Source organism: Equus quagga, chromosome 16, assembly GCF_021613505.1.
Source record: "Equus quagga isolate Etosha38 chromosome 16, UCLA_HA_Equagga_1.0, whole genome shotgun sequence".
Taxonomy (NCBI): domain Eukaryota; kingdom Metazoa; phylum Chordata; class Mammalia; order Perissodactyla; family Equidae; genus Equus; species Equus quagga.
In genome coordinates, this window is record NC_060282.1 from 17251134 (window position 1) to 17276899 (window position 25766).

General features: G+C 44.5%; 1 protein-coding gene across 5 annotated transcripts in view; it reads right to left on the reverse strand.

The window, feature by feature from the left end:
- Positions 1-25766, reverse strand: part of FER1L6 (fer-1 like family member 6) — a 134675-nt gene that overhangs the window by 22799 nt on the left and 86110 nt on the right. For 4 of the 5 annotated variants that reach the window (XR_006885543.1, XM_046641657.1, XM_046641654.1 and 1 more), the window contains 11 exons: positions 19421-19531; positions 18990-19151; positions 17613-17793; positions 15441-15667; positions 13806-13928; positions 12528-12567; positions 11183-11298; positions 10035-10166; positions 9005-9130; positions 5554-5681; positions 1702-1872 (listed from right to left, as the gene is read on the reverse strand). Coding sequence is in view for 4 of the 5 variants with exons in the window: in XM_046641657.1 (XP_046497613.1) it covers positions 1702-1872; positions 5554-5681; positions 9005-9130; positions 10035-10166; positions 11183-11298; positions 12528-12567; positions 13806-13928; positions 15441-15667; positions 17613-17793; positions 18990-19151; positions 19421-19531 (1517 nt within the window). In the remaining variant the exon portion in view is untranslated. The remainder of the gene's footprint in view (positions 1-1701; positions 1873-5553; positions 5682-9004; positions 9131-10034; positions 10167-11182; positions 11299-12527; positions 12568-13805; positions 13929-15440; positions 15668-17612; positions 17794-18989; positions 19152-19420; positions 19532-25766) is intronic. The other variant, XM_046641656.1, reaches the window with a different exon arrangement.

A 25766-nucleotide genomic window follows, 5' to 3' on the forward strand; every position in this document is an offset into this window, starting at 1 on the left:
ATGAACAAAGGTTACAGCTTTATTGGCTGAACTATTCTGCTCCCCGATAGCCCCACCGTCAGGAAATTCTTCTGAACAAAGGATGCCTGTGGCTGCCTCCCCTGACTTCACAGTGAGAACAGCTATCTTCTCTGAACAGTGCCCTTCTGAGAGTGATGTAAATACCTCAGGAGGCCGGTACATTCACTAGACTCCCACAATTGAACTGGCTTTCTAGGCTCAGAGAGGAGCAGGCCAGCAAGAGGGACTTGTCTGAAAATCATGCCATGGAGGAAACAGGCACTCAGACTCCGTTAATGAGAATATAAATTGGTGCAACCCTTCTGGAGAGCCATTTGGACATATATATTAGAAATCCTTAAAGTGTGCATTCCCTTTAATGGAATAATCCATGTCTATGGATGAATACAGGATGGATTATCAGAGAGGTGTGCAATGGCTTTTGTACGTGAAAGCTCATAGCAGCAATATTCATAATAAAGAAGAAAAATATAAATGCCCTAAAGTTCAGGAAGACAAAATGGTTAAATCACTTTATAATAAATTCTTGTGATGGAATACAACAGAGCTATTAAAATAATGATTTCAAAGAATATTTAATGATGGTACAGAATGCTTATGATATAAGGGCAAGTGTAACAAACAGCTTACAAAATTGCATGGATAGTTTGAATCCAACTTTGGGGGAAAATAGCACAGAAAACAATACTAAAAGGAAATACCTAAGAATCTTTTACATACGTTATCTCTGGGTGGAATAATTTCAGCATTATTTGTACTTTCTGTATTTTCTCAATTTTCTACAACAAATATATATTATTTCCTATTCAGGAAAAATATTTCTAAAATAATATCATGGAAATCTAATGAATGTTTTTCTATTTTCCTAGCCGAAATGTGTAAGATTTTTATTTTTTCTTACGATATCAAATACAACATACTTAAAAAAAAAAAAATAAAGCCCAGGGCTGGCCCTGTGGCGTAGTTGTTAAGTTCTCACTCTCCATTTCAGCAGCCTGGGATTTGCTGGTTCGGATCTCAGGCACAGACCTACATACCACTCATTAAGCCAGGCTGTGGCAGTGTCTCACATAAAAATGGATGAAAACTGGCATGGATGTTAGCTCAGGGATAATCTTCCTCAGCAAAAAAAAAAAAAAAGTGTAAAAGAAGAACAGACATATGCAAAAATGATAGATATTGTTAAAAAAATAAAGCTGATAGTCTATATTTTTAAATTAAGCAGAATTCAAAATCTTTGTAAAGAGTGAGAATTAAGCCCACTCTTTCATTTGTAAGATGAGGATAACACCTCAATGGGTTTTGAGAGAATTGAATGAGATACCCCCTGTAAAATGCTTGGTATGTCATATGCACTCATGAGTGTTAGTTATAATTAACTGAGACATTGGCATTTGTATTATATTAATCATTCTTCTCCTAGCATCATTCTCCACCAGGGACCTCTGCCCACCAGTCCCAGCTAATTGAATGAATACACACAATTTCAGCTGTTGAATCTTGAAGAACCTGCCCTGGCTTCCCAATGAGCACTGACTTCCTTCAAGTGCAATGAACAGTTTCCCTGAACCAGCCCTGCCGATGTGGAGCCCATTTGAGATACGAGCTTGGCTGGCCTTCCCAGAGCCAGAGGCCACAGTCTCAGAACACCAACAGCGTCTGCACGGAGAAAGAACTCACATCTCGTACTGGCTCTGCAAGCCGCAGATGGCTCGGTGTTTGCTGTAGAAACGATTCTCCAGGTCGATCCTGGTCTCACCAATGAGGTCGTCTGTCCCAATCATGTCGTGGTCATAGATTAGGACAGAGAGCAGGGACTCCTTTGGGAACGTGGCCTGGATCTCAAATGACCTGCAGTCCAAGTAGAGGTTTTGGGAATCAACAACATTTGGCGACACAGGGAACTTTCTCATCTTCACTTTTAGCTAGCCTGTGGTTCACAGGAACTCACTAAACACTCAGAAACTCAGTTAACACTTAGCACATATTCATTTGGTTTAATTTTTCATTGAGATACAATCGATTTCCAAATCCTTTGTCAATACCCAGGAGCCAACAATCTCCCCTTGCATGGGCCATGTCTTATAGTCTTCAACTAGGGTGACAGCAAGATGGAGATGAAAAACTTTGCATTTGGGTTTCAAATCAGAAACTCCCTGGTTTTAAAACTTTGGGAAACTTATTCCATCTCTCCCAGCCTCCCTATGTGTAAATATGTCTTATTTATAATATATCATGGTAGTTAAATGTGATATGTTTGTATGAAGCACATATGTTACTTCTGGGCATTCAACGAGTGTGCGATAAATTGTCATCCCTTTTCCCCTCCACTGTTGCTTCCTCAGGGAATACTAGCTGCGTTTATTTTACATGAAAATCCTGTTGAAGATGGAAAACCACAAAAACATAGAATTGCAGGGCTGGCATGCTGTCTCTACAAGATTCTGAGCCCCTTGGGAACAAGGCCCTTCCTTTTTCATCTCTGCGTTCTTGGAGCCTGCACTTGGCCTGAAGAAAGCAGACATTTAATAAAGGTTTCCTTGAACTCTAAGGGACCTCAGAAATCACCATAGCCAATCCCTTCACTTTACAGAGAAGGAAATTGAAATCCAGAGAACACAAGTGACTTCCCCAGGATCGTAAATCAGGTCAGACGAGGGTAAGAGCCAGTTTCCTGACTCCTAGTTCCACGCTCGTTCCACGATACCACACTAACGCGAGGTATTGAAAAGAATGGTAAAGCCATCGGATTTCCTGTGACGATGCATTATCCATGCTACTGAGTATCAGAGAAGATAATTAAGAACTAAATTTTGAGTAAAGCCCTGCATTTTAGAGAAATGTCTTCTGAAAACAAAATCAAGGAGACACCAGTGTTTCTACAGCTGTTCCTGAGTCTGGCTGGCCTGGGACAAGGTAGGGTAGGCTGGTCTGGGAGCAAGACACAGAAGGGAGGTGGGGAGGAAGGGGGAGCAGAGGGCCCATTATTTCCATGCGTGTCCACAGGCCTGTCTGGGCTGCTGTCCTCATGGCCAGATCCAATTAGCCCTGACTCTCACTCTCCAGTGTGGCAGGGACCCCAATCACAGCACAGCCCGGAGCCAATTAACCCTCCCCACAGAGAAAAAAGCAGAGATGCTCGACGGCGCCAGTGACCTAACTGACTGAGGCAGCTCTGGCGGCCCAGGGATACGGCTGTGCAGAGAAGAAATTTGTGTCTTCCATCTGAAGACATAGTATTGCTTTCCTGGGGCTCCAAGATTTGGATTCCCAACTGTAATGATATTCTAGAGATGTCTTACAAGGAAGCCTCCAGCTGCCTACCTCTGAGCTTGGCTGTCGCCATGGCTGCTGCCACCGAGGAAGGACTTATTAAGTGCCTGACTGCCCTAGCAAGCATGACAGAGGACTCAGTTGCTGTGGTCCATCTCCCCAAGATGTGTGCTTACAGATTAACCTCTCCTGAACTTTCACTGGAGCTGTCATTAAAAGAACTACCCCAAACAGCCCACCACGGTTGGACTTCCTGTCATCCAGGAAAAAACTGGGCTTATACCAGCTTGTGTGTCAATGAGATACTAGATACAGTGGTGGTTCGAGGCAGCGTGGTTACTAAGAAAATAAGGAACCGCTAACGTCTGCAGACAGGTACCACCTCAGGATGATGCAGAGGGACAGGTCCCATTGGATCCCACTGAAAACTGACAGAGGGTTTGTCCATCCATCTATTCATTCATGCATTCATTCATTCACACACTCAGTCATTCATTCTGTGAATACTTATTGAGCATCTACTCTGTGCCAGGCCCTGCCCTAGGTGCCGGGGATGCAGCGCTGTCCAGACTAGCCCAAGTCCCTCCTCGGATGGAGCTTACATTCTAGTAGGGAGATGGGAGACACCGGTCAACACACGAATATAGCAATCCACGTCAGAGGCTATGGAGAAAAGTAAAGCAGGCCAGGGGCCAGGGTGGCGGGGGTGCAGCCCGTGACATCCTCACGTGGGGAGGTGGCAAAGAGGGATACCCCAGACCAGACCCCATTTCAGGCACAAGAGACCTCCGCTCTCCCTGCGGGAACACCGCAAGATCAAACCGGCAACTTTTTCCCTAAGTAACAATTAAATAGACATCCAACAAACCATCCACATGTGGAGGGGTTCTGGAAGAGGCTCTGCAATGTCAGCGGCAGGAAGGAATATTTCATCATCCTCTTCCTTTGTTTACCGCAGCCATAAACGAGGGTAATAAAGACCGTCTAATTCATGGCACTGTGGTGAGAGTGACTAATAAAAAGCGATTACAAAGCACTTGGCAGAATGAACTGCTAGTTACATAAAGGGTAGGTAATGACAAAGGTCATCTCTGGATCAGGGAAACGAGGGTAAGTTTCCCTGGTACCTTCGTTTTAATCATTCTCATTAATCTGAACAAGCAAGATCATTTATTGCCTCATTTCCTCAGGAGCAACAAAGTGTGAGAGACTGGTGCTGATCAAATGTCAGAGCCCAAAGTGATCACAAATGGGTAAATGAATTTAAATGAGGCTGATGAAGATTTCACCCCACGCTCCCGGTTATTCAGGAGAAAGAAGAAATTAAATACACTTATGATGCATGCACTGCTGAAACAATTATTAAGGAGAAGAGGAAGGAAGCCAACGTATTTTGAGTAGGTGATAGCATAGATGATATCCTGGGTGCTCTACATATTTAATCTGCTAAAGGTGTCTGAGAGACAAGTGTCACATTGTTGCTTTACAGATGAGAAAAACTAGGATCAGAGAGGTTAAGCCACCTGCATAAAGTTACACAGCTTGTGTGTGGCAGGGAGACGCACAACTCCGCTTGACTCCAAAGCTGAAGGCAGTCAGGCACACAAACTCAAGCAGGGAACAAGAATGTGTGACCCCCTCTGCCTGAAGACAAATGGGAGTGGTAGGGTTGCTGTGACCTGGAGAATGCCTGGATCGCCTAAACATACTTAACTGCGACAGGTTTTAAAACTCTTTGCAGGAAAACAAAACACAAGTGGGGGATGCAGTTCAACTTTTTGACTTCAAGGGGTCACCTCAAATGAGCTGCCAAATGATATGATGGAAAAATCCCTTTGGTAGGACACAAAAGACCAAAGGTCTGGCCCCTTTTCCTCCACTCATAAGCAGTGTGAACTTGGATAAGTTTCTAAACCTCTCTGGCCTTGGTTGCCTTGTTTGTAAAAAGGAAATCTCCCTGTCCAAAGGCAGGAGGCTGAATGTGATGACCGTTCAAGGTGCCTCTTAAATTTAAGGTCTAGGAAAATCATTATTGGAAAACCATGGGCATGAAGATGACTGTGTACCGCCAAATTCCAGAAGGGACCAAGGAAAGAATTCGGCCCTTCTCCATGAATACAGGTTTGGTTGGCTGCTATCACCAGCAGAAGTCAGCATCTAACCTCCAGAGACAGACACATATACACACCAACCCCCAGAGAAACACAACAGTAGCAAATGCAGACAGGACAACACTCTGCGACCCAGATGGCCACTGACCTTCCAAAAACTGGGTTCAGTTGCTTGGGGATGTATTTGTCACGGTCTTTGATTTCAGTTTTGCCAAGCTTGAGCACAATGTAGGGATCCGACTTGCCATCTGGATCAGCTGGGCTAAGATTAAACGCCTGGGGAGGAAAAAGAAAATCCCTTTGGTCCAGCGGTTCTCAATGCTGGCTGCACACTAGGATCATCTGGGAGTTGTAAAAGATACTGATGCCTGAGTTCTATCCCCAAACGCTCTGATTTGATTGGCCCTGGGCTTTGGGATTTTTAGAAGCTCCCTAGATGATTCTAGTGTGCAGCCAAGGTTAAGAGGCTTTAGCCTCTCCATTTTGCTGTTAAAAGAAAAGTTATCAGCTTTGCCCAAGTTCAACTTTCTCTGGAGTCATCTCCCTGGTGGAAGGCAGCTCTTGGCACAGGGTAATGAGGAACATGCTAGACCAGGAAGAAGAAGGCATGGATTTGAGTTCGAGTTCTATTTCTAAGTAGTTGTGTGATCTTGGGCAAGTCAAGTCATCTCTCTGAGATCTATCTGTAAGATCATGGGATGGACCTGATAGCCTCTCCCATAAATAATGGGCTCTGAATCCACGACCCCATCAGTCTTGCATTTAGCACTGGCTGGTTGAGTAAAGGTCTGTTTCTCAAAGTGAAGTCTGATTCCAGAAAGCTGGGTCTAAAACCATCACAAGCAAATACTTTCTAAGGGAAGGCCAGGGTAGGGGCTGGTGAGGAATAATACTGAAAAGATGGAGAAATTCTGCAGAGATGGGAGCTGACCAAGAAACAAGTCCACCCTACACATAGAACGGTAGAAGCACACACAGCTATATTTTCAAGGATGTTGATTAGAGCATTGCGTAATAGCTAAAAATTGTAAACAATCCATATGTCAATTACTTAGGGAGAAACTCAGTCCAAGATGGTCCCTTTCCCATTTACTCTCATCACATCACCCAATTTTAATTCTCTACATAGCAGTTGTCTCTGACACTCATCTTATATACGTGCTCCTTCGTTTATTTTCGTACGTTCTTCATCTTCACATCGCCCCCAACTAGTGCGTAATCTCCAGGACAGCAAGTGGGCTGCCTGTCTTGTCTTGTTCATTACTTTATCACCAGGATCTAGAGCAGGGTCTTCTTAATATCTGCTGAGTGAACGAATGGCTACTACATTAAGTCAAGAAAACACTAGGTGGCTACTAAAAAGAACGAGGAAGATCTACATGCGCTGACCTGGAAAAACGTCCAAGTTACACTACTAACTTGGAAAATAAAATAGACCATCCATACGGAAGGCACGAAGCGGAAGCCCATTAAATAAACACCTGGAGGTCGTGGTAGACAAGTGTAAATAGATATAGATGTGTTCGCATATTCATAAGAAAAGAAAGTTATTTCTGGGAATGGAATTGCAGAGGTGGATGATTTGATTTCTTTCTTTATGCAACTTCTAAGTAGCATTGCTTTTTACTTTTTCAGTGTTTCATTAAATTAAAAGATTTTTAAATTAACTTATTATTTAGTTAATTGATTAAATTTTAGTATGAGAGAGCAAACCACCCAATCACTGTTACTAGAAATGTCAGTGAAAAGCATTGACTGTCCATAATTGCTGTGAATTTATCCTATTCCCCAAAGCTCAGGCCACCCCTCCTCAGACTCTTCATTTGTTCGTCTTGCCTGTCTTCAAGCTCCAGTCCGAGCCTTCTCTCCTCCATGCTGCCTCCTGCACAGGAACCTGGTCTGCCTTCCTGCCCTTTGTCTAGAAAGTACTGGGCACATAAAAGGTGTGTTGTAGAAATTTGCTGAGTGAATAAATAATCATCTTTCTCCAATCTCTGTAGTCCAAAAACTTTCTCCCTCTCCTTCCTACTGTTCATACTCTCTATTTCTGGGTTCCCCAAACCATGTCCCATAGAACCTGGTTCTGCAGAGTTTTCTGTAAGGGGGAAAAGAGATGTTGGGCAAGAAGTTTAGAAAATGCTGTTAAAGATTCAACAGTTAAATAGATTTCTTTGCTTCTGGAATCCTCAGGGCATTGATTGTGCTAATGAGCTTTGTGAATCTCAGGGAAAATATTATTATATGCACCATTTCTTGAATTTATTTGAACACATGGCCCATTTCCTGAGGAATGCATATTAATTATCTCTCCCAAGACATGGGTGACCTTCCGAATAAAATTTTGAAAAGGTTAGTGTCAACAATCCAGCGGGTGGGTATTAATATAGACTACCTAGTGTCGCCAGGGATACTCTACAGGTACTTGCAGCTTATCCAACTAGATTGTGACTTCCCTGAGGGCAGAGACTGTATTTTTTGCATAACAACATCCCTAGTGATTAGACCGTGCCTGGCACATGGTGTTCGTGATGATGCTGCTGCTGATGATGAAGGAAACATGCGAACTGCATGATGGGAAGGGAATATTTAGTTCTCCCTAAGCATTAAAGAATAACTTATCTTTGTTTTATGCTTTATTTATGTTTCTAAAAAAAAAAGTGGGCCATCTAAGGAAAGAATTAAAACGAAATAAGACTACTGCAATCAAATAAGATTATGAAAATCAACTTGAAGGTCAGGAGGTGAAAACAAACACGTGAACCACAAAAGTTCAGCAGACAATTGCTTTGATTGAGTGTCAGATTTGGCCCTGAGCTTCCTGGCAATCAGGCCAAAAAGTTTCACAACTAACGTTTTGTGCTCTCATTATCAGAAAGTAGGAAGCCTAGGGCAGATTTTTCTCGGGAATACATTCAAAACGAAATTTCTGACTACAACAGTGCAGAGGCATAGCCCCCAGGGGGAGCATCACACAGCGGCAGCTGCTCTGTTCGGCCCTCGTTTTTCCCTCTGACTGTCTTGCCCGAGAGTTTCCTGCTTCAATCCTATTTGGTTTTCTTCCCAGCTATCGGACAACCGCAGAGCAAACAAAGCTACACAGAGCGGTCCTGTATGCCTGGGAAGTATTTTCCTTGAGTGAAAAGCCAGCAAATGTTCATGTTACTGACCAAACTTCATATCCCCTGTTATGGACTGAATCATGTCTTCTTAAAATACATATGTCAAAGCTCTAACCCCCAGTGTGACTGTCTGTGGAGATGGGGCCTTTAGGGAGCTAATTAAGGTTAAATGAGGTCATAAGGGTGGGGCCCTAATCCAATAGGACTGGTGGCCTTAGAGGAAGAGGAGGAGACAACAGAACTCTCTCTCTCTCTGGATGTGCACACAGGGGAGAGGCCATGTGAGGACATGACAAGAAGGTGGTCGTCTACAAGTCGGGAAGAGAGGCCTTACCGAAAACCAACCCTGATCATGAACTTCCAGCCTCCAGAACTGTGAAAAATAAGCGTCCGTTGTTTAAGTTACCTAGTCTGTGGCATTTTGCTGTGGCAGCCCCAGCAGATTAAGACAATCTCTCAGAGTAAACAAGGACGGCTCACCGCAACAATGTACACTCTGATCAGGACTTTGACAGGGTGGTTGGGGGGAATCCCTTGCTGGATTCTCAGCTGCCCACTGTCCTCGATGCTGGAATCCTCTGGGCTTTTGTAGATGCAGAAGGAGCCCTGGAACCACAAAGCGTGACCCGTTGAAACAAATGCTCCACCAAAAACCACAGAAGGTATAGTGCTGGGGAAAGTGAGCACAGCCTGGGACCCAACAGGACCTGGGTAGATGCCACCCTTGCCTTGTGGGGTGTCTGTAGGCAATTCACACAACCTGCTTGCATCTGAGCTTCTTCATGGTACATCAGTGAATTGTGTTGGTACGGTCCTCCCAGGGCTGTCATTTGAGGAACGGGAATAGGAGCATCAGATGGGATACTAAGTTCCCTTAACAGGTGGGTGCTGGGCCAGTGTTTTCCCCCATTATCTCATTCAATCCTGACTGCAGGATTCCTATTTTCAGATGCTGCAACCGAGGTTCAGGGAGGTCAAGTACTGTTCAAGATCATGAAGCTGGTTAGTATTATAGCTAGGATTTAAATCCAATTGGCAAACTGCAACACCCATGCTATTTCCAACACACCACACTGCATATAAAGGACCCAGCATGCAGTAGGTTCATGGTAAGTGTCAGCTACTACTTTGTGATGCTGACCCCATAAGTCTGCCAGGTGAAGCTTTTGTGTTGTTTGATTAGTTTAATCATCCAACAGGTAGGTTTGCATAAATCATACATTTGGTAGGTCAGAGGTGGGAAGGGCAAAGTAAAATTCAGTGATTCTTTTAGGTAACAACTCTGTCTCTTTATATTCCACCAGACTGAGTTCCAACCCACTTCACCGGCCACAAAGCAAATATCTGAAGAGATTGCAGTTAGGTCCTGCTGAGTTCTAGAGAAGGTCAGTGTAAAGATCAAGGATTTTCCTTACACACATCCCACACCACAATCCCATTAACAGAAGTGAGTCATATCTGACATGTACGGACAAGAGAGCCAAAGCAAAGGGTTAACTCTGGAACTTGCCTTAAACTTTCCTATGACTCGGTCTCCATCAAGGCCATGGTCATCTTCTGTAGATTTGCCTCTGAAGAGCTCAAAAGTTTTCACCCAGTCTTCAAAATTGTTGAATTCACTCTCAAGATCACCATCATATATCTTTAGGGAGAAGGGAGAAGAGTGCTCAGAGGAAGGAAGACCCAGGATCGATTTAAAGAGAAATGCCAAGATTCTCCAAAACCAGCCTTATGGGTCCCTTGGAAAAATCTAAGAGGCTGCTATTAATTTCTCTCTAGCAAAATAAGAAAATTCATTGATTTGGCATCTCTAGAACTAACAATACTCTGAAATTTAAAACACCTCTTTGACAAACTTTGAAATTTCAAGAAGTATAGCTAAAACAAAATTTTTAAAAATATAATATAGAAGCATAAATGTGACAAAGCTTTTCTAGTGAATTGATGTCATTGGTCATTGAATACAGACTATAACATTTTCAGGAAACTTGAATCAATAAAGCTTCATTAATCATCTAATTTTTAACACATAGAAGGTAACAGAATATTAGTTTTTATTATGCTGCATATAGACATGAATTTTCTAAGTGGGAAATTATATATACACTTTAGAAATCCAAAATTGTATTGAATTTTAAGTTAGGTAATATAATTAAATTACTCATTCAAATTTCTTATTAAAATTACTTCTCCAAATTGGTTATCTAGATACACAATTTTCATTCTCCCAACTTTCATAACCATAAATATGTTTCTAGCTAATAGCCTCTGGCTAATATTAAGATTGGCCAGACAGAGCTGACTTTAGAGTTAAAACTCCTGCTATTTCGAGTGTGTACACATCTACATGACGATGTCAAGCTCCAAAAGCTGAGCCAAGGGGAACTCATACACTGTAAATTACCTTGCTGGATCCAGGCTAAACCGTGTAAATTAAGCCCCTTTTCAACATGAGGACATAGAAAATGGAAAATTAGCAAGCTCCATTGTCTCGGCTTGCACGCTTGGTAAAGCTTACTTCTCCACATCAGTGATTATAATGAAGATAAAGCAAGTTAGTTCAGACAAAGGCATCACTAGGGTTGACTGAAGCACTAACAGAATCCCCCTTCTGCGCTTCCCATCCCACTCATGGCTAAGATGGCTGAGTCCACACACCTGCAAAACGGCCAGGTTGGGGATTTCATCCTCTTTGAGTTTCTTCTTGAGCATTTTGTCTTTCTTCTTCTTTGGACTATCTACTATATTTATCACTACCTCGTCTGGTTTGGTCTCTGTGGATATTTAGTGGAAATTGTTAGACTTCTCATGGCTGTTGCGAGGAAACAAAGTCAAGCCCCCTCCTTCCCTTTGCTCTGGCATGTGTCATGACCCTTCTTTTTAAAAAGAAATAGTAACAGTTTGCTGTAGGATTGCCACGCAGCCTTGCAGTCTGCACACCACAGGACCGCAGGACTGGTGGAGATACCACTCACATAACGACACAATGGCAACGTATTCTCTGGGGTGGGGCAATATATTGGCTTGTCCTAGAATATGTAAATTCACTAAACTAGGCACAGAGAGAGTAAGGAATTTCCCAGTCACCCAACTAGCAAAAAACAGACCCAGGATGGACTGATTCCAAAGCTTTTAGTTACGTTCCCTCTCAGATCTGTTTGGGGACCAGAGATTCATCTAGCTCAACAATAGGAGGCTCAAATATGTGAAGGGTCTTGAGCAAAGTCATGAATGTAGTTAGAGGGATTACTCAGTGATTTTCCTAGGAGCAGGCTCTAGGAAAAAACCACCTGAGACAGACCTCCAGCTCTGCTGTTTCCTAGCTGTGGAAACTTGGGCAAGTTACTCAACCTCCTTGTACCTCTGTTTCATCATCTGCAAAATAGAGATACTATTGTTTATGTCATTGGGTTGGTCTTAGAATTAAATATGCTAATTAGGAGTGGCCTGAGGAACTAGCTGGGCTCTGGTTTTCCCACCTCTATCAATGTCACCTGAAACAGCACCGGCTGCTTGGTGTCATTGTTGTTTTTATGTCAAGACCTACCGTTGACTTGAATCGAGTTTGCGGTCATTTCAAATCCCAGGCCTCTTTTGTTTGAGCTTCTGCCAAACCAGATATAGTCACTCCTTGTAAACTGAGTCTTAGAACCTAAATCCAGCTCACCTCTATTGAAGTTTCTCATGATGGTTTTGGTCTTGCATCCCAGCTCACTCCTATTTTTACCCTTCTGTTTCTACATTAAGACCGTTAATGTAGGGACATGAGTCAAGGGGTTGATTTCAGCACTCAACTGGACTCAGAAGACCAGGGATCTGGCCCCAGTCCAGCTCAAATCAGCTACACGACCTTTGTAAAGTGTTGTCATTTTCCTGAGATTGTTTCCTCACTTGGGAAACAAGGGAGCAGAGCTCTAACATGCTTCCCATTGCTTCCATTGTATTATTTTCTCACCCCAATGGCCTTATGCTAGGTCCAAATGTCCCCAGAACAGCCACTTACCTGTATTGCCTTTTTTCTCCTTGGGATTGCTCTCCTTTTCCTTTGAGAAAAGAGGGAGACAAGATTATTGATGCTGCCACGCCTCATTGGGTAATCCTGACTGTTCACAGGTCTAATTAGACGATCACCGCTCTCTGCATTCTCAGAGACGCCATTTTAAAAGAATACGTGAACAGTCCCCGAGTGCAGCCTCACTGTAAAGACCTAAGTGCAGTGTGACACCCTGCCCTGGAGAAGAGGTGCCCATACGGCCAAGAAAAGTGCCACCGAGCTGTAGACTTCCTTGTCCTCTGTGTGCAGCCTCCTCTCAGGCGCTGGGAAAGCAGCTTCTCACCCTATGATTTTCCCACCTCCCTGGAGCATCAGCTCAGTCTGCAACTTTGAGTTTTACCTGCTGGCATGTTGGGTTGGTGGGTTTGTCCCAGGGACTGGGGAGGTTGGCAGAGGAAGAGGAAAGGGCTCAGTGCTCACCAGACGTAGTAGTGGCCATTGCAGCAAAAGGAGGGACTTTGGAGGCAGGGACTAACATTTAGTTTGTTTATTTAACTATATATCAGTATTCATGGATAGTCCTAGATGAAGAAATTATGGTCTTTCCAAACTAAAGAATCAGGAGAGTTTCTGTTCAATTAAATACAATGATAACATGTGACTAAGTTTCCTTCCCTTTTTCACTTGAGGATGAGAAGTCTTAGCAAATTCAGCCAGTGAGCTTTTGCCTGAATCTCCAGACCCACTCCACACTGGTTCTCCAGCTTTGCAGCTTTCTTGTTCCACGTGCACATGGCCCTGTGCTGGCAACCTGCTGATTATTCCCGTTTGCTAAGACTTGCTAAGGCCAACACCTCTGCCTTTCCTTTGGTAGTTTCCCGTATGAACTTAGAATCCTGCTGGAGACCTGGGGCCCTGCTGGAGACACCTGAGGTCCCCACTGCTGATGCCCCCCTGTCCAGAGACCCCATTTCTCCTGGCTGGACCTCCCTGAGTCTGACTGGTGGGCAAATTCTCCAGATGCCAAACTGGACTGAACATCCTTCCAGCATTTTCAGACTGGAGCCTGTGTCCTAGGGTCAGCTCCAGCTGGAGGGGTGGATTTTGCAATCCCAGATCCCTGGTCCTTCCAGGGTTTTTACCCTTTCACAGCTAACAGAACCAGACCTGAGTAGGACCTACCTACAGTAGAATTTAAAAGAGGCAATAATGTGGGACTTGGGGGGATAGAGGGTGCTGTGTTTTCCTATCCAGTCCCTTGACCGTCACAGCCAAGGGAGACTCTACCTTCTGTGCTTTCTTCAGGGAGGCATAATATTTAGACCACCAGTCAATGACGTTCTCAGCAGATTCATCTGCTATGGTCCTCTTTCTCCTTTTAGTAGACCTCCGGGAAGATTTCCTGGGATCCTGGCAAGGGAGGAGAGATAGATTGTTAATTAGGCCTCATGGATCTGCATGTTGATGGCTGCCCGGTTTTCTGAGGAAGACAACGTATAGGTACCCTCTGGGAGGCGGATGGAGGTATTGGCAGGTTGTATGGTTGTGGCTCTCTGTACCACTTCAGGAAACAAAAGTTTAATAACCTGTTAACCTATTCATTCATTTATTCAGCAAACATTTACTGAGCAGGTGTGAGATATTATTGTTGACATTGGGGATGTAGGGGTAATTAGACAGAATCTCCACATTTGGGAAGCTAGAGTTCGGTAGAGGAGTCAGGCATGTGTGGTATAGTAGAAAGGGCATTAACTTCAGAGAGACTTGGGTTATGAATCATTAAGCAATAAATATAAATGTTACGCTTCTCAGTTTCCTCAACTAGGGACAATAATACCCGCCTACTTCACTGTTGTGAGGATTAAGTGACATAATGTAGACAATTCCCTTTTAGCATCATTTCTGAATTGAACAGGTGCAAATAAACGACACGTACAAGAGAAGTCATGGGGGAGAGGAGAGGCAGTCATGGATGTGTGGCAGAAAGGAGGCCTCTGCGGGAGGAGACGGTTGGTCCATTGGAGACTATTTATGCAAGACTCGTCACGTGCCTGTCATCCCTTCACTTTCTCAGATATCTCTTGAATACTTACCTACGATGTGCCAGGCACTCTATGATGTGCAGAGGATACAGAGATGTTAAAAAAATTATCTACAACCTAGTGGGACCCACAGCTTTATGGTGGCATTAAACACTTAAACTGAGAATTCTGATCTAAAGTAGCAGGCACAACTGGTGGGATGGAAAGAACCCTGTGAGCTGTCATAGAGGGTCACATTAAGCATGGATGAGAAGGGAACAGCCTGAGCAAACATCCATTAATCATCTTAGTCTGCTTCTTATTTCAGCCTTTACCATTTACTGCGGAGGTAATCGCCTAGGACTTTCTTAAAATTGCTTTTTTTTTTTTTAAGTCAATTGATACACTAGGATTTTGCACTCAGATTTATGACTTAGAAAGATTATTCATATCCTTGTTTTGTGTTTTTTTTCTATACTTGTCCATTTCCCCTTCTGGAATCTCAGCTAATTGGGGATGAGAAGGCTCATTTATCTTTAGAATCTTTTTCGTCCTATATGACCTTGTACAAAGTAGGTTCTAAATGTTTGCGGAGTAGGTCTATACGAGGAAACCATTGTCCTTCCAAGCTGATGAATTGGGAAGAGTTTATGTTCAATTAAATATTACCGTCACACTGACTAGCACTTTAATTTCATATACATTGACTGACCTGATTCTACAACAATGCTGTGAAGTGGGTATCAATATCCCCATCTTACAGATCAGGAAACTGATGCTCAGAAATGTGAAGTTTGCTTGCCCCTGGTCACACAGCTAGTAGGTGGGAGAATTAGCATCTACAGCCTCTGATACAGACTCTAATGGGCCTTGTAAGTATGAAGAGAGATTACATTCTGACCTTAGCTTTTCCATCTTTTGGTGGCTCCTGGGCTGCGGGTTTGTGTTCAGGCTCCAGCATAGGGGATGAGTCAGGGATGTCAGCCAGGCTGGCCTGCTGAACCTGGGTGGCGTCCGGTACCACGGTGGGAGGTGGCTCAACATCCACATAGATGTGATCTGTTGGGGGCTCCCGGGCAGAGCTGAGGGTCTCAGAGGGCTCCGTGGTTATTAGCGAATCTGAAATGGCTGAAATGAAAGCCCAGCAAGTCAGGCAACTGGGCGGCAGTGCAGGGGGTCATTTCAGGGACCCAGTATTGGGAATCAGGCAGATCTGGATGCAAATATGGCAACTTCCTAACTTCTCTGAACCTCACTTTCCTTATTTATAAAATGACAGTGAAAATACCCATCTCACTGGGGAATAAATGAGATCATGTTGTAAGGCATCAGGTGCATCATAGATAATAAACAAATGGTTGTACTTATTATTGATGCCTCAGAGTAATTTTAGATAACTGCGGTCATAGGGAGCATGCTTATCAAGGTTTAGGGTACGGTCCCCTGTGTTGATTGTCTTCTCCCAGTGTGTTAATTCAGGGAACCCTTGGAGGCTCCCGAGGTCTGTGAATTCCCCAAGTGTAGGCAGAACTGTGGGCACAGGAGTACATGAACTTGACAGGGAGCAGGGGGATGTCTCTGGACTTATGAGATGGTTAAACTGGGCTCTGGATCCAATAAAAAGGTCTTAACACTGTCCTTTCCTGCCACAGGTCCTCTTCTCTCATTTTGTGCCTCAGAATTCAGTCCTCAGGAACATTTTCCAGTTGGGATCCTCCGTGGCTGCCAGGGCCTCCAGAGCATCTCTTCCCCAGTTGCTGACTTTTCAATGGTGAACTCAACCCAACAAACACTAAACAGGCATCTACTCTGTGCTGGACATGGAGATGGAGAGATCAGCCGGACAGGACAGAAAGTTCAGAAATAAACTAGGGATGTATGACAGCTGGACTGATGAAAAAGATGGCAGCACAAATCAATAAGGAAAGTTAGTAGACTGGGGAAAAAAGCATGTCCTATGTGGACCAAAATGCTGTTGGATCCCTACCTTAAACCATATACAAATGCATATAAATTAAAAATCTAAATGTGAAAGGTAAAAACATAACACTAATAGAAGAAAATATAAGATAAGGTCTTCAGAGAAACCCAAGCTAAAATAAAAATGAGATGCTACTTTATGCCCAGCAGAGTGGGAAAAACCAAACACCAAACCAAAACAAAACGAAAACTCAGAAAGTTAGCTAATAGCAGGGGCTGTTGAGGAGGAGGAAAAGGGGACTCCAGAGGCAGTAATGGTAAGAATGTAGACTGGTGTAGACGTGTGAACCAGCACAGCTCTCTGGAGCGCCCTCTGTCAGTATTTAGTGTGCACCTTCCCTGCCACCCATTGCTCTCACTCCTGGGTGTCTCTTCCAAAGAAATACAGACACAAGATCCTCCCCCAGGGAACACACACAAGGAGATTCCTCACAGCACTGTTTGTGCGAATGGGGAGTTGGACGCAGCCTGGGATCCGATACAAGGGGAAGGGAAAAGCGAAGTCGCGTAGATGCAGCAGGTACTGGTAACAAGCCAGTATGGATGGATCTTAAAACACAACTTTGAGTGACAAGAGCAGGGAACCAAATGAAGATTATTGCACCATATCATATATGTAAATTAAATGGATCTATATTTTACAAGGATTGGTAGTATGGGGCCCACGGTGGGGAGGGGATGGGGAGTGGAGATAGGGAATAAGTAGGGGACTGTGGATATAATGAGAAGCCTTGAGCAGACCAAGGATGATTGCACAGCACGAACTGAGAAGTGTAATTAATTCAACTCCGTGCACCTGCGATCCAAAACAGACCAATCGGAAGTAACATCAAGCAAAGAAAAATGTCAAGGAGCGGAGGCAGGAGGGAGCTTGAGCCATATTTAAGGAAGCCTTCTTAGAGGAGCTGACCCTGATGTCAGTCTCAAAGCAGGAATCTGACAGGTAAAGAAGCAGAGGGGACTGTGGGAGCACGTTCTTCAGAAAGAGCGACTTGGCCGTGGGCATCTTCTTTGTGCGGGGTCCTACAGCAGACACCCGCAGGCACCACGGCTTTGCAGTCTGCAGTTCCAGAATCTAGGAGGAGGGTCTTACCTTCGCCATCTTGGGTTCCGTCCACCGGTGAGGTGAGAGCAAGGGGCTCCCTGGATTTACACAAAAACTGCTTCAAGCAGTTGATGGTATAGGTGCCCACCAGGGTGCTCCTTCCGAAGGCTCTCCAGTCCACCACACAGATGCTCAGGGGCGGGTGCAGAAACTCATTCTCAGGCAGCTCCTGGGGGGAGAGACCAGATGACGTGAGGGCCTTGCCTGGGCTGGGCCTGGCTGCTCACACCCTGCTGACCTGTCTGGGGGAGGGACGAGGCAAGCCAGCAGCCATCTTACCCCTGACCATGGCTTGCCATTCTCTTCCTCCAGGTCACCCCTGCAGCTTGCCGGAAGTCTGGAGCATTGCCTTCCCAAGCCAGGGAGTAACTACCCAAAATAGGAGGGATGGCACTAGCAATTCATCCCAGGTTTAAAATGCAAAACTCACACACTCCCAAATTCTCTATGGCCGTAGTCTTCAATCCTCTTATTTTGTAATTATTTACCAGCAGAACTCTCAACTCAAATAAATGTTTACCCAGGCCCAAGATATAAAACAGACGATAGTTGAGCCATTTAAAATGGAGCTGAGGGTGAGGGACCAGCACCCTGCCCGCTTCGTTCCCCGGTGGCCCCCAAGGCTTAATGAAGCCCAATATGAAAGGCTTGCAAACACCTCTCTCTTTCTTTAATTCTAGGCTCCGCTGATTTAGAATATGTGTCCATTGGAGCTGACTCACTTGGACAAAGCAAACTTTTTCTTCACAGTTAGTTCCCAATCAGAGCACAAAAAAGTACGTTGAAAAATATTGAAATAAACAAAAGCATAGGTGTCCAAAAACATCACTTTAGAAGCATAAATTCACATGTAAACTACTGACATGCCGTGTACAAATGAACGTGTAAAAACCTAACCATTCAAATAAGTTGTGTTGGTGTAGCTTGTAGCCAGTAGTTTTCAAGCTTTAGAGTGTATCAGAATCACCTGGAGGGTTTGTTAAACCAGAGGTGCCCGGGCCCCACCCCTGAACGGTTTCTGATTCGCTAGTACTGGGGTGGGGCCTGAGAATCTGCATTTCCAACAAGTTCCATGGTGATGCTGATGGTGATCAACTGGGGGCCACACTTTGGGAACCACTGTCAAGCTGCTTTGATTTACTGTATGATCTGTGTCCGAAAACTTTAAAAACAAAACAAAATAATAGCAAAGTCTATGTTATGTCATTCTGCAATTCTGGCTTCTCACTAAATCAGACTGTCCTTCCTTGCATGTTGTAGATATCTGAAACTCTGAAATGTCTCCCCAAGCCAGGTTAATGAAGGAACGGGTCCCAGCTGCAGAAACAGAGGGTAGGAGGTGGTGGGGGAGTGAGAGGTCCGCACCACTTCGAAAGCATCTGCCTGGACGTTGAAGTTTGGGTTGTTCTTGTAGCTCTGGATCACACAGGACTTGACTCCTCGTCCTCCACACTCGATGAGGACCTGAGGACGATCCACTGAGAGAAGCTGCACCTTCTTCATTTCTCGGACGCCCCAGAAGAGAACCTGAGGAGAGGATGAGCAGAGCTGTCACTCAAAGACCCAGGGAGGCGCCAGCATGCATGCCCTGGCTAAGGTATGGGAAAGTCAGATGTGCCACCTGAGAACTACAGCGTGGTCTTCCAGGAAGGGACTGTGCAGAACCTTGAAGGCACCATCTGATCCTCCACGTCTCCTTCCCACCCCACAATTCCCCACTTACAATACAGGCAAGTGTTGCAATGCACCACTGCCCTTTAGTCCCCAAGAACAACTCCATCCTTCCCTGCACCCACCTCCACTCGGTATGTGCTCAGCACTGGCCGAATGTTGGCAGGAACTGGGTAGATCTGGGTGACATCCGGTGGGTCAATGGGAGGGAGCCCTTGCAGCCCAGACTCAGGGACCTACCGCACAAAACAAGTGCAGGTCAGAAGGGCAGGGAGAGGCAGGGAGGGCAAAGGGGGCCACACCACCACCTCCTCCGGAAGACAGTCACTTTTAACGAAAGTAACATTTCCGGCTTTAAATGCAACCAAAGCGATGCATTTTACCACATTTATTTATTAACTGGCAAATGCATTCATTCACAAGAGTAACCAACATTTAGTGAGCACCTACGATGTGCCACAAAGTTAACCATAATAAGGTTTCAGTAAGCTCATAATATAGAGGGGAGAGAAAAGTGACAAGTGGATAGATCCTCACCACCCGATAAAATGACACGGGAATGACAGCAGTGGCACGGAGAAGGGGCTCTGGTCAGATTCAGAATCTTGGAGACTCGCCTACGATGCCTACTATAGAAGAGACCCATGTTTAATCAAAGACTACTCTTAATCAGTGAAACAGAAAATGGAGTCTTTTGAAGGCAGACCTCCGGGATGAAAAGGCATCGTTTCCTGTGCATTTGGAATTAATGAAACTGCAGGAGGACAATCATTGTGCTTTAGTGAAATCTCATACAAAGGCCACTAAGGAAAGGGTCTTTCTCTCTGTGTAGGCCATCCCGCGCTGCCTTTAAGACCTGGCTCAACACTTACGTCTTTCAAGAAGCCGTCCCTGATTGGATCCCAGCCTCTGTGGCCATCCTCCTATCCTTCAGTCCTTGAAACACAGAAGCCTCTGTGGAGACTTAGTGCAGAAATCAGTGGACTGAACCCAGACACCAGGTTCCGCTGTGTGACCCTGCGTGAGTCCCCTTCCCTCTCTGGGCCTCAGATATCAGGCCAGATGACCCTTCCAGCATTCAGAAGTCAGATGTTCTATTAAACATTGCTTTGGGGTGTTTGTATGACTCGGCCAGGAGGAAGTCTTTGTTGACTTCGTCTCATTCTCTAAGCCCCTCAAGTGATGCTCCATATCCAGTGGGTTCTTGATAAACGTTTATTGGCCGACTGACATATTAGCTCCATATGCTCAAAAAAGCCTAATTGCTCATCAAAACCTGCAAAGCACAAATATACCACCATCCCTTTCTCACAGATGTCTTCTAGTTGGCAACAGCAGATGTAGTTGAGATAATTCTAAGAAAGCTCAGAAAAAGAAGACAGTAGACACTGTGAATGCCAAATGGGCTCGAGATAATGAAGCTGCAGAATGAACCAGACGAGACAAAGGAGGTAGGACATGAGGGTGTATGCCCAGGACTGCCCGGCAGTGAGAGGGGAGCGGTCCAGCCTGCAGGACGTCACTCACTGAGAACACTATTGCTCCTGCAGCTCCAAAGGAAAAGCCACAGAATGGCTGTGATGCTGGCATAGGAGGCTGCCTCGGATGTGCTCTTTATAAAGTGCCATATGTTTGCTCCTCCTGGGGCTGCTGAAATGATGCCCTGGGAAATGCCCTGGAGAAGCTTTGTTCCATAAGTGCCTCAAAGATGCCCTTAAGAATTCAATACAGGCCTTGATGAATCTCACAACATGGTGGAGATTGAATGACTTCTCTGGAAGTCAAGATTAAACATTTTCCCAGTAAAATGGGTCAGCTGCTGGCTTATAAAACCATGTAATGTGTAGTCGCTCACACATGGGGCCAGGGAAGGATAAAGAAGTGTTATGAAGACAAAATAGTGAATCAGGGATGGGCAGGATAAGTTGGTCCAAAAGTCAGACTGCCCCAATATCCCAGTGGAGACAAAATATCGGGGCCTCAAAAGAGGTCCAGCCGCAGGTCCAGGACAAGGGACCTTGGGTGAAAAATTTAAGGGGCAGCACTCTCAGGGTCATGCATGACCCTAATCCCAGCCCTGCCCATCTGGAAAATCACCGATGCTCAGCAGCCTTTCTCCGTCCTCTATGTCCCTCAGCCCATCATCTCTACTTGTATTGTACCCCTTATTCAGTACAGTGGCTGGGTACCAGTCATGGGCTCCATCACTTACTCGCTGTGTGAACTTGGAAAAGTTGCCACAGTATCTCTAAGTTTCAGTTCTGTCATTTGTATAGCGGAGATAATGATACCTAGTTCATAGAGTTGCTGTGAAGAATTGCTGAGACAGCATGCAAGGCACCTGGCACACCTTCTGGCACATAGTCACCTCCCTAGTGGTGAAAGTAAACTGGTAATCGACTCTTGCAAAGTTTAAAGCTCAACTTCAAATCATCTTAATCTTCAAATGGATTCAGATGATCTAGGGTGGCTGGTGTGCCAAACCACCTCGGAGGCAAATTTAAATTCTCTCTCAAGGAAAACAGTATCAGCCTAGGCTCAAATTTTCTCTACATATTTTACATGAATGAGTGAATACATTCATCTGAAAATGTCGCATTGAGAGTCTGCTCTGTATAAAATATAATTGTTGGCTCCCAGCGTGACACGGGATGAATCTCACACACACTTCCAATCCATCTGCCAACCATGTGGACTCTTCTTTTGATCCACACCCAGAATTCGCTTCTCTTCTTTTCCATGGCTACGATCTTGATCCAAGCTTCCAGTTCTCCAATCCGGATTACCCGATGGGCCCCCGCAGTTGGCCTCTCTCCTTCTCCCCTCACCCCTTCAGCATGTACTCAACTCAGTATCCATGGTGTTTCAACATAAATCAGACATTATGCTCAAAATCCTCTCTTGTCTTCCCTTCTTTTATAGAGTAAAAGCCAAAGTCCTCACAAGGCTCCAGGTGATCTTTTTCCTCCGACCTCATCTCCTACCCTCTCCCCATCGTTCACTCCACTCCAGCCACACTGGCCTCCTTACTGGTCCTTGAAAATGCCAGGCATACTCAGGCTCCAGGATCAGGCATTTGCTGTTCCCTCTGCATCAAATACTCTTTGCCCAGATATCTGCATGGTCCGCTCCCTTTTCCCCTCCAGGTTTTGACTTAAATACCATTTCTCAGTGATGCTTCCCTGTATACCTAAAATGTCCACCCCCAACACACACATGTCCACTTCATGTCTCACATTGAATTACCTTTTCTCCTTCGCAGTGATCACAGTCCTGTAACATCTTATGTTATAATTTACATAGTGTCATCTATTATCTCCTCTTCACTAGAATATAAGTCCCCTGAGGGCAGGGACTTTTGTCTGTCTATTCACTGAAGAATTCTTAGGAATGTGCCTGGCATATAGTAAACACTCAATAATGTTTGAATGCATGAATGAATGAGTGAAGCAGTCTTTGCCTTCAAAAACTTTACAGATTAATGGAGACAAGCCTGTAAACAATTGACCTTACCGCAGTCTGAATGACAGAAAAAGGCAAATTGCTCTAGCACAGAAGAGGAGAAAACATTTAATTTGACTGAGGTGGGTGTGGGGAAAGCTTTCTGGAGGAATCATCTGTTGTTCTTAACTTAGATGATGACCATTTCCCTAACTAGGCCGATAGAGTGTGGAGGTTGGGGTGGGTGGAGTGGGGAGACACTCTGGAACGGAATAACAGCGTGCCTAAATGCAGAGGAGTACGTTTGCACGGTGAAGTCACAGAACCTGGAGCGATCTGGCATAGAGAGGCCATAGTGTAGGTCGAGAAATACGCTGAAAGATGATGTTGAAGAAGCATTTGAAGACAAATTAGGGGAGAACTCAAATGTCTAGTTACAGAAATTCGACATTCTCCCCTGGGCCAGATTTCTTTTTGTGAAATATGAAGAATTATCACGCAAACAAAAATGTAAAGTTTTATAGTCAAAAACATTTGGAAAACGTTAGATTTCAAAAAAGAAGTTTCGAAAGTTTCTTTATTCACAGACCTCTCATTTGCCATGGTAATGGCATTTCAAATCCCCAAGAGGGATATAATATGAAGAATTTCTTAAACTTTCTTTTCACTGTATTTGTAGGGACTGTCCTTGGCATTCCAAAAAATAGACTTTGAGAAATGTTCCTGGCAGTAAGAAGCAGGGCGCCACTGGTGATTTCTGAAGAGAGTGGTACGGTCTGCCTTGTGTTCTGGAAGGAATGTGGAGGATGAAGTGACTAAGAAAAGATTAGGAAGCCAGAAGACCAGGAAAGAGGCCAATGCAACAATCATGATGAGAAATGGAGTCTCTGGGAACAGGAAAGATGCAATAGTCAACGAGCTTGGCCTGGCTAGGGGTACAAACACAGACTGAAGAATTAAAGCTGAGTCTGAATTCTCAAGGACAGCGTCTGGGAGAACAGTAGGGCTGAAAGCCAGCAATGGGAGGACAGGGGGCCAGCTAGCTTGGTTAAGAAAGGGAAATGGAGATAATGAATTCAGTCCAGGGCATCGAAGAACCCAGGTACTAAATCCTTCTTCTAGACAGAGAAGCGTTTCAGTAATGGAGACGGAGAGGCTGAAGTAAACCATCCAGAGATGAAAGCTGAGAGCAGCTGGTGACAAACGAAGGCATTTTCCAGCTCCTGTCTTCTCAGCATGTACGAGATCCACTTGCTAAGACAGTCGCACTGATGATCAAATTACTTTTTGAACAAGTAATCAAATGAAAAGAAATCTTAATGAAACCCTAATGAATTGTATCTCTTAGGCTGCTACAATGCTTCCTCTATTAACTCAGCTGTCAGGAAGCAGCAGGATCTTGCCTAGGACACTCAGCTCAGAGCGGAGGGAGGGAGCATGAGGGTTGCAACTGTGGAACCCAGAGAGATCTGAGGCCTCAGAGGGCCTGTGGAGATCGGTCGTCCAGCCCCTCATTGATGGATTGGGGGACCCAGGCCCAGAGCACTTCAGCAAGCTTCATGGGGTGAAAAGAGCAGTTGACTGGATCCAATTCATTTAGCCTTGAGCCTCAGGTTTCCAACGTGTAAAATGAGAGTGTTGCACCAGATCTAGTTTTCCCAAGTCAGCCATTCCTCTACCACCTTTACCACCTGTACTATCATCCAGTCAGCATTTGCATTAGACACAGTTTTGTTTTTAAAAAGGAAATTTCATGTTGCTAAGGAAAACACTTGCCATAAATGGCGAGTAACTTTAAAATGAAAGCCAAACAATGTATCGGAATACATCACGGGAAGCTTTTCTTAAACTTTCTTTTCACTCTATTTGGAGGGGCTGGTGTTCCAAGAAGCAGACTTTGAGAGATGTGTCTACGGGCATCATTGATCTTTTTGACAGGCACTGAGCCTAAAGCCTGTACTCTTTCTTAAAAGGGAAGGTTGCAAGTTAGGTATTATAGATAGACTAGCATCAAACTAGACTTTCTTCTAGAAGTAGTTAGAAAGATCAAAAAGGGCAAAAGTCCATTTGTGACAATATGGAGGGACCTTGAGGTCATTATGCTAAGTGACATAAGTCTACAGAGAAAGACAAATACTGTACAATCTCACTTATATGTGGAATCTAAGAAAAAGAAAACTCATAGAAACAGAGAGGAGACTGGTGTTTGCCAGGAGTACGGAGGTGGGAAAAATGGGTCAAGTTGGTCAATGGATACCAACTCCCAGTTACAAGATGAATACGTTCTACAGATCTAATGCACAGCACGGTGACTGCAGTTAACAATACTGTATTGTATAGTGGAAAGTTGCTATGAGAATAGATCTTAAAAGTTCTCACCACACACATGCACATGCAAAAGGTAACTATGTAAGGTAATGGATGTATTGATTAATTTCATTGTGGTAATCATTTTGCAAGATACACATATATCAAATTATCATGTTGCACACCTTAAACTTATAGAATGTTATATGTCAATTATATCTCAATAAAGCTGGGGTTGGAAGAGAAAAGGCAAAACTCCCTTCCCATCGATTAGACGTTATTTAATGCTCTACGTGGCTTCAACCTAAAATCACTCATTGCCAGCCTAAAATCACCTGGATTCTGCCTAGAGGAAAGACAGGACCAGCTGGTTTTGTGGGTCACTTTCCATTCTGACAGTTCTTGTTTCCATGCAACACACATCTATCTGGAAGAGCTCGTTCTATTAGAATCACTTGGCTTATCATCCTGGAATCCTGCAGCCTAAGATTTATAAGATTTTTCTAGTCCTCCCCTTCAAGGCTGCAGTCACTGTAGAGCTGGAACCAACGCCTGAGTTCCTGCTACTCTAACCCTGCAAGGACTCGCCCAGCTTCACTTCCCCTGACAGAGAGCTAGCTCTTGCTCCAAGGCAGCCGCAACATCCTTAAAAACTTCTTCCTTAAGTGGAGCAAAAACCAGAACACAATCAAAGTCTTTGATAGGATGGGCTTAAGAACTCAT